Source organism: Rattus norvegicus, chromosome X (genome assembly GCF_036323735.1).
Source record: "Rattus norvegicus strain BN/NHsdMcwi chromosome X, GRCr8, whole genome shotgun sequence".
NCBI classification, from domain to species: Eukaryota; Metazoa; Chordata; class Mammalia; order Rodentia; family Muridae; genus Rattus; species Rattus norvegicus.
Window position 1 is genome coordinate 139,882,744 of NC_086039.1, and position 19,396 is coordinate 139,902,139.

At 41.1% G+C, this 19,396-nt stretch overlaps 1 protein-coding gene across 1 annotated transcript in view; it reads left to right on the top strand.

Moving 5' to 3' along the window:
- The window catches only part of Adgrg4 (adhesion G protein-coupled receptor G4), a 129,810-nt gene extending 110,782 nt beyond the window's left edge, over positions 1–19,028 (top strand). The window contains exons 16-22 of the mRNA XM_039100558.1: positions 837–958; positions 2,126–2,394; positions 6,720–6,798; positions 9,250–9,530; positions 14,459–14,567; positions 16,673–16,827; positions 18,838–19,028. Coding sequence (XP_038956486.1) covers positions 837–958; positions 2,126–2,394; positions 6,720–6,798; positions 9,250–9,530; positions 14,459–14,567; positions 16,673–16,827; positions 18,838–19,028 — 1,206 coding nt within the window. The remainder of the gene's footprint in view (positions 1–836; positions 959–2,125; positions 2,395–6,719; positions 6,799–9,249; positions 9,531–14,458; positions 14,568–16,672; positions 16,828–18,837) is intronic.
- Positions 19,029–19,396: the final 368 nt, after the last annotated feature.

Consider the following 19,396-nt stretch of genomic DNA (forward strand, 5'->3'; position numbering starts at 1 on the left):
TCTTCTGAGGTGTGACAAATAGAAGGGAGAAAATCAGTTTTTCTCTTATCGAAACACTATTGCTATTTGGAACACATAATTCTATGATGTGGAAAACAACTCTGCATATTGTAAGATGGTCAGCAGCAGTTCAGGTCTGTACCGTACCCCTAAGTACTGCTAAATGCCGCAGCAGGGGATACAAATTCCTTCTAGCTGAGAACTTCCAGAATAGACTAGCACTTCCTAGCTTAAAAAAAAAAAACAGTCCTAACGTTTTATGAGCCAGAAAACTATAAGCATCTAATGAAAGCTATGGATCTCTTCCCAAACCAGTGCACGTATATATTCAAATAATCTTGCATGTCATTTCAGATCTTTTGTGGTCTTCAGATCGGGACATTACTAGATCATTACTTTAGACTAAGGACCACTTTATCTCTTAATTTTATAAAAGTCATTTAAGGTCTAAGGAAAAGGAACATCTGTTTTTCTGTTCTGTGTAGAGTTTTGGGACACTCGGTTCAGATAAGGATTCACTTTGCATCCCAAATTCAAATCCATTAGCTTGGTTATATTTCCAAGTGCTGAACATGTTAATGACAATGAAACGAAGGACTAAATGTACTTTCACTCTTGTTGATGGCTTTCTATGCTCTTCCACAGGAAGATCTACTAGGCCTGGTCAAACCATATATGGTCTTATCACATAGCCATCCACATCATTTGGCTATCTAAGAGTTACAACAGGGTTGCTATATGCCCAGGCTGGGGACCAACTGTTCATACATACCAGAAGCATTTTATTCTAAACTTGTTCTGATGACTATGTAAAGTACTGTATATTGCAATTCTAGGATTTGTCCAGGTCTACAGTGGATGCAGTGAATGAGCGGATATTAGTGATTATAACGTATACAGGATGTGGGATCTCCTCCATTTTCCTGGGGATTGCCATGGCGACATACATAGCTTTCCAGTAAGTTGATACAACTTAGCTGTGAGTAAAGTTGAACTTGGCCTGATGATGCATTGTCACTGAAACCTTGTCAAGTTCATGGATATAACACAACAGGGAGTGGCTAGATCATTAGCTCCTGAAATGGGCAAGTGAGAAATAAAGCAAATAACTATTACCAGAGTATTTTAAAAGTAAGGAGCTTGCAAGTAGGAGTAAAAACTCTCTACCCTGATACGAGGACAGGAGCCATAAAAGGAAAAGTCTGAAGTTTTATTAGACTTTTTGTATCTGATGAAACAAGATACTTTCATCAGAGGAGAAAAGTTAAGATAATGAAAGTGTAACTAGAGATTGGGAGAAGATTTGTGCCGTGTGGTGTGGTGTGGTGTGGTGTGGTGTGTGTGTATGTGTGTGTGTGTGTGTGTGTGTGTGTGTGTGTGTGTGTGTGTGTGTGTAAGTGGGCATGTATACAAATTAACAAGCAAGACAGAAAATTGAAAGGTGAACACAAGAACTGAATGAACACTTCACAGAAAAAAATTGCCCATGGGCAGCTCTAATTTACATCCAAATGGTTAGTAGTGTATTATCATATGGTAAGAACCTCAATTTTGGTTGGGGATTTAGATCAGAGGTAGAGCACTTGCCTAGCAAGCCCAGGGCCCTGGGTTCGGTCCTCAGCTCTGAAAAAAAAAAAAAAAAAAAGAGAACCTCAACATCATTGCTCATCACAGGAAATGCTAATTGAAACCATAATTATTTTAAAGATGAACTTAAATTAAGTTGAGAATGGGATGAGTTGAGGGAGCATGGAGGGAGTTGGAGAGGAAATGGAGGGAGAATGATATTTCATTGCAGAGCTGCATGAAATTCTCAAGAACAAACAGAAATTAAATGGGCAACTAATTTAATTTTATTAACAAGTAAAAACTAACCAAACAACCGATCAAACAAAATATCCAAACCCTAGAATTGTATGACTGGGAACCCACCAGGATGACAAACATTTAATGTATCAGAAGAAAGTGTTCACAAGAAAACAGAGCCACTCTAAGGCTCATAGATTGCAGCAAGGAGACTTATGAGCCCCTAAGGCACACCTCTTACTATCTAGATTAGATGTGGCAATGCTGAATTTGAAAGGGAGACCCTGTGTGGACTAATGTTTGTTTGTTTGTTTTAAAGCAAACTTCGAAAAGATTATCCTTCCAAAATCCTGATCAACCTATGCACAGCATTACTGATGCTCAACCTAGCATTTCTGGTTAATTCCTGGCTGACATCGTTTCAGAAAGAAGGACTCTGTATCACAGCGGCAGTGGCACTTCATTACTTTCTGCTCGTGTCTTTGACTTGGATGGGCCTGGAGGCAGTCCACATGTACTTTGCTTTAGTCAAAGTCTTCAACACATACATTCCAAATTATATCCTTAAGTTTTGTCTAGCTGGTTGGGGTGAGTATTCTACCATTGCACTTGATGTCTCTTTTAAAATACTGTCTTTTAAAAATTTTTAACGCCACCTTTGTTTTCCTCTTCCTCTTCCTCTCCCTTTTCCTCTTCCTCCTCCTCCTCTTTCCTCTTGGGTAACTTACAATGAAAGGTATTCTTTCTAAGTTCCAGAAGATGGGAAGTAAAAGATCAGAGAGTCCACAATTGGCGTGGACCATTCTACTGTCTTTATGACGTGAGTGAAGGGAAGAGAGCAGGACTTACCCTTTTTATAAAAGATCCAATGCAGAAAAAGTAGGAACCTGTTTATTGCAATAGAGAAGACATTCCTAAAGGCAGGTCCTTTATTACTGAACCAACTATTGAAGATTTAATTTCTCAATGCAGTGGCAATGGGGATCAAGTTTCTGCAATATATTCTTGGGAGGACCTGTTCAAAGTACAGGAGACAAAATATTTCAGACCCAAACCTCTTACTAGTGTAGTTTAGGAAGGAATGCATCAGTGGAGTTTGGATATGCATTTCTCTTCCTGCTTATGTAGTTCTATACATTCAACTTTTAAACTTAGAGTAAAGAATTTATGCCAAATATTTTTTCAACAGCAGCTTGTGTGGCATTTTAGCCCTCCCCTTATAGAAGTTGCAAAACCACTTCCCGATGTGACAGTGAATGGTCAGGTCTCTTTTATAGGTGCCAGCTGATATTCTAAAGTGCTTTGCATGTCCACATAGTTAGTCTTCACAGTATCTGTATGAGTCTCATTATTATTTTCACTGAATATACGAGGAGGTGTGTGTTGAGGGCATGGCTTGTACTTGGTAAAACACACACCCAAGGTTTGAACTACGGAGCCTGTCTCCAAAGTTTGGATTTTAATACCAATGATCAGGCCATATTGCCTATGAGACAGGAAACAAGACCCCATGTTGACCCTTACCATACCTTTTCACAGACACAACCACTGTTTCCCTTGGGAGATGCTAGGAATGGAACTCAGCATAGATAGTTCCTTCCCTTTCTCCCACCCTTCCTCTTCATCAGTTCCATTCCAGATCCTTCTTCCTTCTCTTGGTCCATACCATATAGTTCCTACAGCTTACATCTTGTCTCTCAGAGCATCTCGTTCTATACTACCAAGATACAGGGAAAGGCAGGAAAGTCTGAGGACTACACAAGGGCAGGAGAATCTTGAAAAGTGTCAAGTATAATCACAAGCTAAGGTCAAGAAGCCATGGCCAAGGTCTGACTGACGAACCAGTCAAGAAAGATACAATGAGCTACACATAGATACAGTTTATTATTTTCACAGCCAAAGGGAGAGTAGCTAAAATGACAGACCTCTACTTCTCTCAGCTCTGAAAGGAGTAACACCAAAGAGAAAGTGAAATGATGACACTGTACACATGGTGGCAGTCTCCATGGCTCAGGGGTCAGTTCCAAATGGAAGCTATGTGCATGTCTACAGCCCCATTTAAAAGGGAGCAGGGAACAAAGCCCCGTACCACTGAAAAGCCAAGTGTCTCATGACAACTTTCCAGAGGAAGGACGGAGATAGGCTATCCCACCCCAAGGTTCTTGTCTGCTCCCATTGGTAAAAGACTCATGGTACATTTTGTCAAACCTCAGCAAGCCTCTGTTGTGGATGCCTATAAGGTCATGGAGGATGGGCTCGCTAAGTCACTGCATGGAGTCTGGAAGACAAATACTAGGATCTCTGTAGATTTAACAGTTGGCCTTCTTAAGCCAAAGCAATATGTTACAAAGGTGTATGCTTTTAAATTTCTAAGAAAGTAATTGTGTCCACATTTTATCAAAACTAACAAATGAGCATGGAGTCTCATGCCTGCTATCCCAGATTCAAAGCCATCCTAGGCTACACCGTAAGCTCTTCTTTAGAAGGGTTCCCAGTGTGATTCTCTGTCTCGGAAACCCAGCCTCCAAACAAAAAGCAACAAAACGAGTCATAGAGCTACTTAAAAGAATTTCTTATATTGATAAGTATTATGTGGGTGCATGTGTATGTAGTGTGGTGTACAAATGGAGGTCAGAGGACAGCCAGAGGGTATTCATTCTCTCCTTCCATCAAGTGGGTTCCCAGGATCAAACTTAGGCTTGGAAGTGAGTGCCTTAACCCACTGAGGCACCACTGTCAGCCCCCAGTACCCTCTACATTATTTAATCCTAAATACGAGGCCTTCTTTCAGACCTGTCTTACTGCCTCTGAAGGCATTAAAAAAGCTAGCATAGAGCCTTATTTATAATAGCCAGAAAATGGAAAGAACCCAGATGCCCTTCAACAGAGGAATGGATACAGAAAATGTGGTACATCTACACAATGGAATATTACTCAGCTATCAAAAACAACGAGTTTATGAAATTCGTAGGCAAATGGTTGGAACTGGAAAATATCATCCTGAGTGAGCTAACCCAATCACAGAAAGACATACATGGTATGCACTCATTGATAAGTGGCTATTAGCCCAAATGCTTGAATTACCCTAGATCCCTAGAACAAACGAAACTCAAGACGGATGATCAAAATGTGAATGCTTCACTCCTTCTTTAAATGAGGAAAAAGAATACCCTTGGCAGGGAAGGGAGAGGCAAAGATTAAAACAGAGACTGAAGGAACACCCATTCAGAGTCTGCCCCACATGTGGCCCATACATATACAGCCACCCAATTAGACAAGATGGATGAAGCAAAGAAGTGCAGAGCGACAGGAGCCGGATGTAGATCGCTCCTGAGAGACACAGTCAGAATACAGCAAATACAGAGGCGAATACCAGCAGCAAACCACTGATCTGAGAATAGGACCCCCGTTGAAGGAAGCAGAGAAAGAACTGGAAGAGCTTGAAGGGGCTCGAGACCCCATATGTACAACAATGCCAAGCAACCAGAGCTTCCAGGGACTAAGCCACTACCTAAAGACTATACATGGACTGACCCTGGACTCTGACCTCATAGGTAGCAATGAATATCCTAGTAAGAGCACCAGTGGAAGGGGAAGCTCTGGGTCCTGCTAAGACTGAACCCCCAGTGAACTAGACTATGGGGGGAGGGCGGCAATGGGGGGAGGGTTGGGAGGGGAACACCCATAAGGAAGGGGAGGGGGGAGGGGGATGTTTGCCCGGAAAACGGGAAAGGGAATAACACTTGAAATATATATAAGAAATACTCAAGTTAATAAAAAAATAAATAAATAAATAAAAGGGAATTAAAAATAAAAAAAAGTAAAAAAAAAGCTAGCATAGAAAGTAATGAGTTTCAATATTGCATTTTCATACTCTATGCATTATACTATATTATTGTTCACCTTCCTCTTCCTCCAGTAGACCCTTCCTATCCTTCCTGTTCTCTTCTTGATGGTCCTTTTCTTCCCACCAATAGAGCCCTTTCTTTTTTCATGTCCCTGAAACACACACACACACACACACACACACACACACACACACACACACACACACACACATATATTAGGGTAGGTCCTGTAGTAGGTATGGGCTAGCAGAGTTAGAAGGGATTGGTCTTTTTATCACAGTTGGGACAATGGAGGACTTTTCAAGATGCTTGCCACTATGGGGATTGGGATAGCTTTCGGGGGTATTTTGCAACTCCTACATATAGTGTGTATGTATAAGCATATGTGCTCCTAGTAGGAGAAATGCAAGCTCAGGAATAAAAGAGTAAGCTCAGGTTTGAACTGTACTTGAAATTGAATTTGTGTAGCCCATGCCTGTAGTCCCTTCATGCTTGACCATTTTAACTGAGCCGATTGCTTTATTATAGTTTGGCTGAATTGAGCGGCTGTTAACTGGTCGATCTAGTCAAAATGTCAAACTAGTAACAAGTGTCTAAATGACTTGCCTGTCAAAAAAGTAATGAAGGCTGCAGCTGATGGTCTGTGCCCTTCCTCCAAGGTGACCTAGACAAAGACATAGTGAGAATGAAAGGGCAGAATTGAAAAGGAAGGAACAACTGATAGCCCATCATCCGAGAGAAGAGGAAATGCTTTGTGTAGATTTGTATTCTGATCAACTAAACGCTTCTATTGCCAAACTGGGTTTTTGGCACTTGAGCTATTTTAATAGGTATCGAGCATCGCATTGGAGCCACTGGCATGCTGCTTAGTTTAGCAGATTGGAAAACTCCTAGAAATATTTAACTTGGAAGAATTCACAAATATTTTGCAAACAGTGGTATTTTGATGTCCACACATCTGTGGCTCATTTAAATAGTGAGTTAATGTAACAGAGCCACAGCTGTTTGATTAGGACCCTTCTTCCTGGATTTAACAGGTTCTTTTGCCTTGCTTGTCCACTCTAGGAATCCCAGCAATCACAGTGGCCATTATACTCAGTGTAAGAAAAGACCTATATGGAATTCTGAGCCCAACGACTCCATTGTAAGTACCCAATATCATGTGCTTTTCGGGTGGTGGGGGTTTTAGGTATAGTGGGATATTTCTGGCCAGGGACTTAGTCTTAGCACTGGCTTTATGGAAAACTCAGTGTTGGCCTTTCTGTTCTTTAAACTTGATGAATAAGCCATCTCAGATTCCCAAGAACAGCTTTGTATTCCACGCCATCTTTTTGGAGCCTTCTTTTACCATGGCCTCTCAAAACTCACATCCACTATAGATTTCTCGTCCCTCTGCATTGGGATCAAGTGTAGAAAGTCCCATATCTAGTGGTCCTCTGTCTTTAATAGTGAGATGGCAGTTGCCAGTGGGTCAAAATTACACTGCCCTCTGTAGCAGAGGCTTTCTAATTAAAATTCCTGCTTCTTCCTTATTTTCCTCTCTTTTCTTTCCCCTTCTATCTTGTCTCCAGCTCTGTCTTCCCTCTTTGCCTATTTCGTGACTTAAAAGGTCCCTAGTATCTGTCTCATAGTGATTCTTCTTCAAAGATCAAAAGCAAAACAAAACCAGAACAAAATCAACTCCACGCTCCCCCCACAAAGAGCCTTTTTATATGTGGATTTGTTAGTAAGAGGCAGATGGCTCTAAGAGTTTTGTTTTGTAAATAATTATACTTTGAAAGGTAATTCACCACAGGCTACAAAATCCAAAAGTACAAAAGGGTAGAGGCTGAAAAGCCTCTTCCCAGCCCCCAGCTATGAAATTCTGCTCCTTTCAGGTAACGCCTATTACCAATAGTCAAACATGTGACTATTTCCTTACACAGAGTTTTTGGCTTGTTCGCATTATTTTAAATGTTATTTTATTATTACCACTTTTTATTTTGGAATTTTGTCTTGCTATATAGCTGAGGATGTCCTGGAACTTAGTGTGCAGCCCAGGCTACACACTCAGTAATACCCGTGCCTCTGCTTCTCAGATGGCTGATATTACAAGCCTGAGCCCAGATAGTTTTTTTATTTTTGACACATTTATTGTACTTATTTATGAAATATAGCAAAATATTTGAATACATATTTACATTATAAAATGGTCAAATAACATTATCTATTATCTCAAAATTTATCATTTCTTTGTGTAACCAACATCCAAACTCCTTTCTTCTTAGTAATCTGAACTATACAACACATATTGTTTGCTATAATGATACTTTGTGCACCTGAACACAGGAACGTATTCCTCCGGTCTGCTGGAGCCTTGTACTCTCCCCCCTACTCTCTCTAGGTTCTGATGACTGCTGATCTGCTTTCCCATTCTATGTGATCAACATTAACAATTCCTTTAGATTGATTTATTTTATGCATGTGAGCATTTACATGCATATGTGAATTGCAGCATGTGCTTGCCTGATGTCCAGGGAAGTCAGAAGACATACAATTTCTTAGAATTGGAGTTTTCGGTGGTTTGTGAGCCACCATGTGTGTGCTAGGAATCAAACCTAGGTCCTCTGCAAGAGCAACAAGTGCTCCTGAGCCATCTCTCCAGCCCCAGTCATTTATATCCCAAAATCTAGTGTTGCCTCATTTTTAGAGTTTTCTGTAGTTTTCTCTCAGGCTGAAAATGATAGACTGAGAATCCTAAGTATGAGACTCTCAGGGAAATTAAGTTTTTCCCTCAGCCTCCTAATACACAAATACACACACACACACACACACACACACACACACACACTAATATGTACCAGTGTCCCAAAGGATTATTTTTTTTTTTGGATTCAGAAAGAGATTCCAGCTAATTAGACACGCAGTTGATTTAGTCAAGCTTGTCTGCCTTCAAAACTCAGAAGCAATGTGTCTCGTAGTTAGAAATGTTGTTCAATGAAGCATCTGCTCACAGGAACCACCGTACATCTCTTCTATAATAGAAAATGTAGGGTCATTAAGCCATCCAGTAGTCACTGCTGCCTTTTGTGGTCCAAATGCATCATATTTTAAAGTAGCACAACGAGAGCTTTTTGTTGCATTTTTCATTAACTCTGATCATCTCATCATTGTTTGATATAGCATTCAGGAATGTTCTTGCTCGCCCCTGCCCTTTTATTGTGATGTTTATCATGCAAAACAGATTTCATCTTTCAAATCAAAGCTCTGTTTTAAGGTGTGCACAGGGTGGGGAGGAGAGCTCCTTTGGGGAAAAACACATAATTTTCTTTTCTCTTGTTGAAGAAGAGAATAGTTTCTCAGGGACATTTACTGCAGTTGCTGTACATGTGTGCCCTGCAAGATGTGAGCTTGCATTGTAAGGTACCCAGAACTAGGGCTCCGGAGAATAAGGTTTAAGCCCAACCCTGCTTCCTCGGGGTAGGAGCGGACGCCATTGTCTTGCTTCATCTTTCTAGGTCTGGTTGAAACTGGCCAGGGACTTTAGTGGGGTCCCCAGGAAGGAGTCATTGATGTTTACAGCTCACAAGAGTTTTCTCTTTCTTGCTCTGTGCAGTTGTTGGATTAAAGATGATCACATCTTTTACATCTCGGTAGTGGCTTATTTTTGCCTCATATTTCTCATGAATCTCTCCATGTTCTGCATTGTTCTTGTTCAATTGACTGCGGTGAAGTCCCAAAGCCAGAAGACTCGGAAGAAAATGATCCTGAATGACCTTAAAGGCACCATCAGCTTGACATTTCTACTTGGCCTCACCTGGGGCTTTGCCTTTTTTGCCTGGGGACCTGTGAGGATCTTTTTCATGTATCTTTTTGCCATTTGTAATTCGTTGCAAGGTAACTAACTGCATGTTGGCCCTTTCTGTGGCTAACTAGATATCCAACAAAGAAAGCTTTGTTGTTTTGGAAAATAATCTCACATAACAGAATTTAAAGAAGAATAAAGGAATACAAAAACAAACAAACAACAAACTTCAGGAAATCCCTGCTCCCAGTAAGTGAGTCAACAGGTGGTCTTTGGACATACCTGTTAGGTATTAGCCTTCATTGAGTGAGCACATGTTGCCTCCTCTTACTCAACAGTGGAAGGAGCATTACAACTAAGCTAGCACAGTTCTCTCTAGTTGTGATATTGGCATCAGATAGCAGCATGGTAAGAGCTCTTACAGTACTCATAGCACCAACACACTGCATTTGCTGATATACAGGGTCACACTTCTGTTTAAATGGGGGAGTGAGTGGTCTAGTTGAAAATATCTATTACTAGACAGTAGAGACATTACATTTTGAATTCCACAGGCTCCAGTTGCATCATATAATCTTAATATTTTATTAAACCAGCAGGACAGAAAATTGCAGAGTCACATAGCTGCTTCAGTGCAAAGAGCCAAGGACCAAAGCTCTGAGTAGGGTGGGAAAACAAAATATGCTGGTTCTCTTCTGTGTGCTGTGTGCTGTGTGCAAGTGTGTGTGTATGCTGTATATGTATGGTGCTGTGTATGCATATGTTGTATATGTGTGTGTGTGTGTGTGTGTGATGTACATGTGTATGTGTGGTATATGCCTGTGTCTGTTGTATGTGTGTGTGCTATGTATGTGGTGTGTGTGGGTGTTTATGCATGTGTGCATGTGAGGAATGTGTGTAGGAAAGAGACAGAGTGACAGACACACACACACACACACACAGAGAGAGAGAGAGAGAGAGAGAGAGAGAGAGAGAGAGAGAGCGCTATGCATGTGCATGTGGAGACTCACAGGCTAACATCTTCTAGCGCTTATTCCTTATTCATTTGGGACAAGGTCTCTTACTCAACTGGGAGATAGGCTGACAGGCAGCATGTTCTAGCAGTTCTCCTGATTCCACCCCACATAGCACTGGGCTTCCAGGTGTCTATGCCATTCTAGCTTTTAACATGAATGCTAAAGGTTGAAAAACAGACCCCCATGTTGGTACAGAAAGCACTCTTATCTGCTAAGCCACCTCCCTAGCCACTCATGTGCCTTTTGATTGCATCTGGTGATAGAAATGAACTTAGCAACTCTTGGCACATTCTTGCTTGGTGCTTTGTAATTATGACGGAGGTTGAAGGATGAGGTAATAGATCTACAGTGGACGAATCCACCTGACTCAGACTGAGGTGCTTTAACTTGATAGTCTTCATGTCACAAGAACTAGATAACCTCAATAGAGAGTGTCTGTAGACGTGGATTAGGATCGTGGCAGGCTCCCTTCTCAGTGCTAACTCCAGGATGCTTTCTGGCTAACTAATCTGAGGAGAAATTTGTCCCAAGTATTAAAAGTGGGGTTGAAGAAAGACTATAAAGCTGGTTGAAACTTGAAAGAAAGATGTTTTTGAAAAAGCCAGTGTTCCATCCCTTGGCAGAGGGAAAAGAGTATGTAGAATATAATCAAGTGTTCTCTTGAAGATGAAAGCAAGAGTCTCACAGAACCAATGTTGAACAGAGGCATACCGTCTGTGTGTCAGACACGTTTCATGTTAATTATTCCTTGTCCTGCCTATAGATAGAGTATGCTGTCCTATATAGTAAGGGTGTTTTCAAAACCCTGAGTTTCTAAGTCAAGTTGTGAGTGCTCACTCACGCGCACGTGTACGCACACGCATGCATGCGCGTGTGCTCGCGCACACAGACACAGATACACACACACACACACACACACACACACACACACACACACACACACTGCAATGAAACAGGTGAACAAACTAGCAATTTGAAAGACAAATGGTCGATTTGTAGCCATGACTGAATGTTGGATGTCCTGTGGCCAGGTGAGAAAAAAAATTAAGCTTATCATAAGGCCTTTGTGAAGGAGGGGGGATCCAGATGGAAATGCTAGTGGAGAAACCCAAACAAACAAACAAACAAACTTACAACCCTATACTTTCTTTCACAAACAAACGTACAACCCTATACTTTCTCTGAAGCCTATCTTGCAGCGAATGAGCAGGTCAATGTGCTGTGGGAGAGAAAGGAAAGCTTCCAGGGAAAGAGGGAGAGCTGGCAGTCTGCTCACTGGAATTCACAGAATAAGCTTTAAGTATAAGGACTCACAAAGCTGCATGCGGTGGGTCAGAGTAGCCATAGGAGATCATTGTCCTAGCTGCCTCTTAATCATGCTGCAGCTAGGCATCTCCCTGCTCTGAGGCTTGCTCTCTTCAGGTTGCTGCTCCGCCTTCCGGGTGGCTGTTGCCCAGTGACAACACTACTGAATCCATCACTGCCATTGTTTAGTTCCACATAGTAATAAAGCCCGTGGGAGAGTTAATGAGACAGGCTTCCAGATTGCTGCCTCCCACCTGGAATCAGGGAGCCTCAGGGCTGGGACCAGGGAAACAAGATCTTGCCAATCCGACTCTCCATCAAGTGACAGAAAGTCACTTGGCTCTTCTGCAACTTCCCAGGGACTGAAGGCTCAGCCTTCCATGAAGCAGAGCATTTAGCTTCTGATCCTCTCTGATTCTTATCCCACTGTTCTTCCTTGGATGGCGGGAAAGTAAGATGGTTAGGACCTTGGTGTCTGTAGTGAGCCTTGCTCAGTGCCGATGTTCCAACTCCAGATGAGCTCTGTGATCTGGGGAAAGTTTATTAAAGATCATGGAGTCCACAGCCTCTTACCTATAACCAGAAGAACAGCAACACAATACCTGTCATGTTGTCAGTCCCTAGTAAACACTAGCCGTGCTTTGCTAGCACATGGCTGCTTTGGCACCTCCTCTTATCACTCCTAATTCAGACCTGGCAATCACACAGAGAGCAAGCATAGTTTGCCCTCTTCATGACAACCCTCTCTGATCTGTAACTAATGTCATTGCATCTCCTCTTCCTCTATTACTTACCACAAGCATTTCCTTACCTAGCACCCCAAACGTTTTCCATGCCCATCATTTTGAGTACTTCCGTTTGTCAGCATCTTCTTAAAACATAGTCCTGACTTTGAACCCAACTGGTGGTCAAATTAGGGTCAATTTCAACAGCTTATCACTTTCCTCAATCAAAGACTCTTGATTGTGCTGGACCTCATGGCACAGACCTGTAATCACATCTATTTTGAAGGATTAAGCAGGAGAATTGAAAGTTCAAGGCCACTACCGTGGGAACTTAGTAAAACCTTGCTTCTAAATAAAAAGCTTAAGAAAGAGGGCCGGGATATAGTTCAGTGGTAGAGTACTTTCTGAACATGTATAAGGACTCATGTTCAATGCCTAATATGAAGCATATAATAATAATAATAATAATAATAATAATAATAATAATAATAATAATAATAATATATTTCCACTAAGACAGTAGCTGATATAAGCTTTGAAATTATTCACCCCCTTTGACTTGTGCTCAGTTTTCAATGAGTGCTAGGAATAATTTGCCCACAGGACAACTTTCCAATGTTGAGGCAAGTTGAATTTTTGTAGAGAACAAAGATTTCCAAATAGCACTTGACCCACAAAATATATTTTGAAGTCCAAACAAGTATTGCTAAGGTTACAGATGACAACGAGAATTTATGTGTCACCTGCCTAGAAGGGCAAGTCAACCACTCTCTACTGAGTTGCCACACATAGTCCTGGGGGCAAAGAGAAAAGTGCTATGAAGATGAAAAGGAGACCAAAGGCAGACATTCAGAGGCTTGACAGCAGGAAGATGGGTAACCTGCAGAACATGGTGTGGCTAAGGAGGGCCCATATTATGGAAGCAAGCATCATGGCAGCTCACAAGTAGGAAGTGCTTTTCAGGTTGAGGTATCTGCATGGCTTTGATGGATAATGACTTTGGGCATGGACCGTAAATAAAAGTCAGAGCATTGAGCAGAGTTTCTTTTGCCAATTCTACTCCCATCTTGAAGAAATCCGATAGTCCTCCAGGGACTTCTCCATTAGAATAAACTGAAGTCGTACTTTCATTTCCCCAGGAACTATTTCATAGGATAGAAATGAAAAATGTCCCAGATTAATGACTGATATCTCCAGCACTTCCCTCTCACTTGCCAGACGAAGTCAGAGCTGGAAATGCTTTACACATGCTTTGGTTACGCCAAAGAACATATGCATGGGATATTTATGGCTGTGTAACAACATATCCCCAAAATTCAGCACCTTAATACTGTATACATTTTTAATCTCAGCAATGTCCAAGGGTCAGGAATCCAGACATAACTTAATGATTCACTTTTGGTCAAAGACCATTATGAATTTGGAGTCAAGCAGTCTACTGCTCCTGTAGCCATCGGAAGACTTGTCCAGGGCTGGGCTGTCTGCTTCCTAAAAGGCTCAGCCACATAGCTGGGACCCACCATGCGGGCATCTGGATAGAAATACCAAGATGTTGCCAGGACAAAATAAATGATTTCTTGAAGTGTGAGTGGATGTTTATAGCCCAATGAAGTGACACACCATGACTTTGTTCATGTGTCATTGGTAATGTGAGAGGGCGCAGCATGTCAAGAATATGAATAATTCACTACACAAAGATGAGGATCACTGAGCACTATGTCTGGGGCTGGGTATCCTAACGGCACTTGCATCTCATGCTCTAGTATGGATAGCAGCCTAGGGGGAAGACAATGGAGTCTTAATACTGACTTTGTGCTATGATCACCTTTTGGGAGATCATAAAGAAATTAGAAAGACATCGTGCCCCGGGGGTTCACTGGAAGCAGCATTGATGGTGAGAATAGGCCTGAGTCAAGGAATTGGTGCTCACAGGTGGAAGAAGGGAAAAAGACTGACCTTGTTCTCCCGGCTTAGGGTTCCTCATTTTTGTGTTTTCCTGTGTGATGAAGGACACTGTGCGGGAGCAGTGGCACATGCACCTCCATTGCAGGTGGTTTCGGCTGGACAACTTTTCAGGTAAGATGTCCACTTAGATGTGGTTTTAAATTGTACATATTGTACAGAGTTGATCATATCAATTGGTGTCCTGATGACTTCATATGACAAGACTACCAAAATGAAGTCTGCTTCCTTGTCATAAAAATGATTGTATTTTTGTGCTAACATGAGGAAGGCAAGGGAAGGTGAGGCAAGGAAGGGAAGGTTGGGTCCCATTTGAACTCAGTAGAGCTTTGGTTTGGGCCCAGATTTCTTGGATTGCTTGTCATCTCACCTGTGGTTCAGTTAGAAGAATATTGGCCAAGTACTTAATGCATTTCAGGAACTGGGTCATAGGGCCTTTTGGCCAGTAGCCAACAGTAGGTTGCATAGATGTGAGAAGCAAGGCATTGTGACAGGTGGAGTGACGTGTCAGCATTTCTAAGATGCTTCACAAGTGAGCTGCCTGGGCGGCTTGTCTGATGGTACTCGGCCAAACGTGAGATATTATGGCCTCTAATGTTTCTCAACAGTGGCCCTTCACTCTAGGACATCTCCAGTGAAGGCAAACTGATGTTATTTTTTTTCTCTCTCTCTCTCCCTTCCTCCCTTCCCCTCTTTATTCTTTTCTTATATAATATGTCCCAACCACACCACACCTCACCTCCCCTGTTGACTGCTCCTCCATTGCCATTCAGAAAAGAGCAGACCTCTCAGGGATAACAACTGAACATAGCAAAACAAGCTACAATAAGCCTAGGAACAAGCTGTCTTATCAGGGTTGAACTAGGCAACCCAGTAGGAGGAGAATGGTCTCGTCATGAACAGGCAAACGAGTCAGAGACAGCCCTCCTCCCACTGTTAGGTGTCCACAAAAACACCCAGTTAAATAACCATAATGTACATGCAAAGGGCCTGGGTCAGACCCATACAGGCTCATTGATTGTTGGTTCAGCCTCTGTGAAGCCCTATGAGCCCTGCTTAGTTGAATCTATGGGCCTTGTTCTCAACCACTCTGACTCCTATAATCCTTTCTCACCCAGTTCTATGTGGTTCCCCAAATTCTGCCTGTTGCTTAGTTGTAGGTCTCTGCATCTGCTCCCATCAGTTGCCTGAGGACACCTCTCTGATGTTGATGGGACAAAGCTACTATCTAAGAAAGGAACACAAAGCAATTCCACTAAAATTAGGAACTAGACAGGTTGTCCACTCTCTATATATCTATTCGACATAGTACTTGAAGTTTTATCTGGAACAAAAAGACAACTGAAGGAGATCAAGAGGATACAAATTGGAAAGGAAGAAACCAAAGTATTGTTATTTGCAGATAAGATGATAGTTTATATAAGCAACTTCAAAAATTATATCAGAGCATGCCTACAGCTGATAAACAGTGATATGGCTGAGAACAAGATTAACTTGAAAAATCAGTATCCCTTGTATATACATATGCTAAACAGACTGAGAAAGGAATCAGGAAAACAGCATCTTTCACAGTAGCCTCCAAAACGTAAAATATCTTGGAGTAACGCTAACCAAGAAAGTGAAATACCTGTATGACAAAAACTTCCAGTCTTTGAAAAAAGAAATTGAAGATGATATCAAAAGATTGAAAAATCTCCCATGCTCATGGATTGATAGAATTAATATAGGAAAAATGACCATCTTACCAAAAGCAATCTACAGATTCAATGCAATCTCTATCAAAATTCCAACATAAACTAGTGTCCTATTATCAAATGATCTTCTCTTCAATTCTGGCAACTTCTATCAGTCTCCACATAAAGGCTAGTCTTCTTTCTTCAGAGAGACAACATTCTTACTTTAAGAATCTACAAATAGTACCCTGATATCTTTTATACTGGATATGCCGGTGACCTACAAGTCCTTATGTTCTAGGAAAAGCAGACATCCTTAGTAAGTGCATTGGCTTTTAGTGTGTCACACAACACAGGACAAATTGACTTCTCACAAGTTCACTGAAAAGCTAATGCCCGGAATGAACAGCTATTAAACACTGAACCTTATATTTAGAGGGATTATTGAAGGCGGTACAATTACTATGTCACAGTCTCACCTATTTTAATACAGAATGTGATAAATTTTACATGTTTAATTTTTTTCTGGTGTTCTTTCAGGTGGGAGAAACAGTTTTGGAATAAATGTTAGGCATAAACAGAAGAGACTGAAGAAAATCAGTGAGCCCAAATTATTGACACCATCACTCAAGTCAGCAACAACCAATTGTACTTTCAAATCTATAGGATCTGTACCCAGCACTCCTTCAGAAATAAACTTCCCAGATGGTAAAGTACAAGACACTTTTGTTTGCATTTGTATTCCAGAGATACTCAATAACATGAGACTATATGTTGAATCTTGGATAATAAGTCTCCCTTAAAACAAGTACATGTTTTATATATAATTAATATTTATTATGTTATGATGATATATACAATATAATACCTATGATATATATCCAAGTAAGCACTAAATATAATCTATATTGTAACTGCATGTAGATTTATGTGATTTTCTATAGATACATGGAGATACATATTTGGAGGTATTCTTGGCTGAGAAAGAATGTATAGACTGATGGGCCATTAGACTAATAGGGATGAGAAGAGACAGAAGGTTTAAAAACTTCAAAGGCTCTTCAAGTTATCACAGACTGTTGAAGCCAGAAAGAACCTTAGACATACTCTCGTTCAATTTTCTCACTTTATACAGAGAGAAACTCAATCATGGTAAAGGTGCTTATGAACAGTCATTAAGACCATTGGCAGCAGACTGGGCTAGAACTCAGGTCTTCTGGCTTTCATGGCTACCGCCTCCTAGCCCAAATACCCCTTGAGTTACTACCACAGGAATCAATACTTGCAGATGGAGACAGATGTTTAGCTAAGGATGGGGTGTTAGTAGGGAAATTGCTGGGGAAGGAAGAAGATGAAAACAACAACAGGAAAGCAAAAAGGATGAAGAACATTTGAAAACTGTAAGTTAAAGGCTGGGTGTAGAGGCACCTGCTGTAATTCCAGTCCTTAGGAGACTTACAGGAAGATTGTCCCAGTTGAGACTAGCCCGGACTGTGGAATGAAGCCCTATCTTGAAAATCTGAGGTGGGGGGAAGCAAATCCCTTAAGCTGATGCTGTGATGACTGCAATTTTTGCTACTTGGACCATGATGCAATAGCTCATGTTTGCCTTTCTAAGCCCAAACTCAGGTACACACATGCACAGATCAGCTTAGATAGCCTGATTGTGTTCAACTTGCCACTTCTCAGGGCTAATGATAGGACTCTATCACTCACTCCTAGTTTTTATTACACTGACTCCAAAAGCTCATTCTATTTTCCAGGCCTGAAACTGATTTGAAAAGTGCATAGTGTGTTAAAAAGGCCTTTGGCTTAAGATCGGGCTGTGTCTCTTTTACTTGTTTAGAGCTGCATTCTTTCTAGTGTTAGGATGTATAACTCTACCAGTTAACTGTAAGTCTGGATGAGCACGTGATTCCGTTCTGGTTGAATCACACTAGACAGTCAGTCTCCATTGTTGTTTGGAAAAGTTAGGGGTATCCATGAAAACCATCTTTCCTTAGCCACTGGTACTCATTGCCCTACAACTAGCTAACTACAGATATTTATCGCTCTTCTGGAAACCCTGGAAAGTCATGGTATAAAGAGTTCCTGAGTTGTGGCATCTTCTTAGTAACTAATAGGTGGGGCTGATTGGGAAATGCCAGTTTTGCAAATAGGATCCCAGGGGTATTTTCATTCATTAGCATTATGTATCACAAATGGAAACGTATTTTTCTTTAGAGGAAACAGTAGTAAATATTAGACAATCCTAACACTTTAATACCAAGCAATAATCCTGCAGACCCATAGATTGTGACTGTTTCTCTGCAGGAAGTGCATATGTACCTGTTACTCAGGCAGTGCTGTCAGAATGAGCTCATCTTCCTCACACTTATGCTAACCATATCTTTTTCTTTTAAAAAATTTATGCATTCATACATGTATGATGCCTTGTCTGCATATGCAACTACATGCTAGAAGACAGCATCAGATCCCTTTTATGAATGGTTATAAGCCACCATGTGGGTGCTGGGAATTGAACTCAGGACCTCTGGAAGAGTAGCCAGTGCTCTTAACCGTTGAGCCATCTCTCCAGCCCCCCCCCAGTATCTTTTTCGTAACTTTCCTTTTTTTATACATAATATACATCACATCATTCTATGAAATTTTCATCTGTTCCTTCCTTGTGCAAAATCCTTAAGGTCCCTAGCTTAAATATTCTTTGTTTTCATGCAGGTGACTTTGATGACGGTCCCTATACTTTCTCTTCCTTGAGTTGTGAAACTGCACCTACTTTTATAAGAAGAGCATTGCCTACAGAAATCAAAACAAATTCCATTCAGAAACAAAGATCATTTCCCATAAATGTCAACAGAGATGCTCACCTGACTCCCAGCCCTGGACTGGGGGAAATGTTCAATTTGTGAATCAAATTTGCCTCTACTTTGTATTCTAAAGATTGCTTTGGGAGAGACAGAATTAAATCATATTTAATAAATATCAGCCTTGGAAAAAATTCTTCTCTTCAGTCTTATTTTTTACTTTAAAAAACTTTTACAATTCAATATATTGTGATAGAAAGAAGACAATGAAGAAAAAGATAGTCCTTTCAAGTTTACTTATTTATTATTTTTTCTGAGTATGAGTGTGTACCTATGTGAATGGATGTGTGTCACATGATCCCTTAGAGGCCAGAAGACGGCTTTTGATCCATTGACATTGGAGTTGCAGGTGGTTTATGAGCCACCTGTGGATGCTTCATACTGAACTTGGGTCCTCTGCAAGAGCAGTAAAT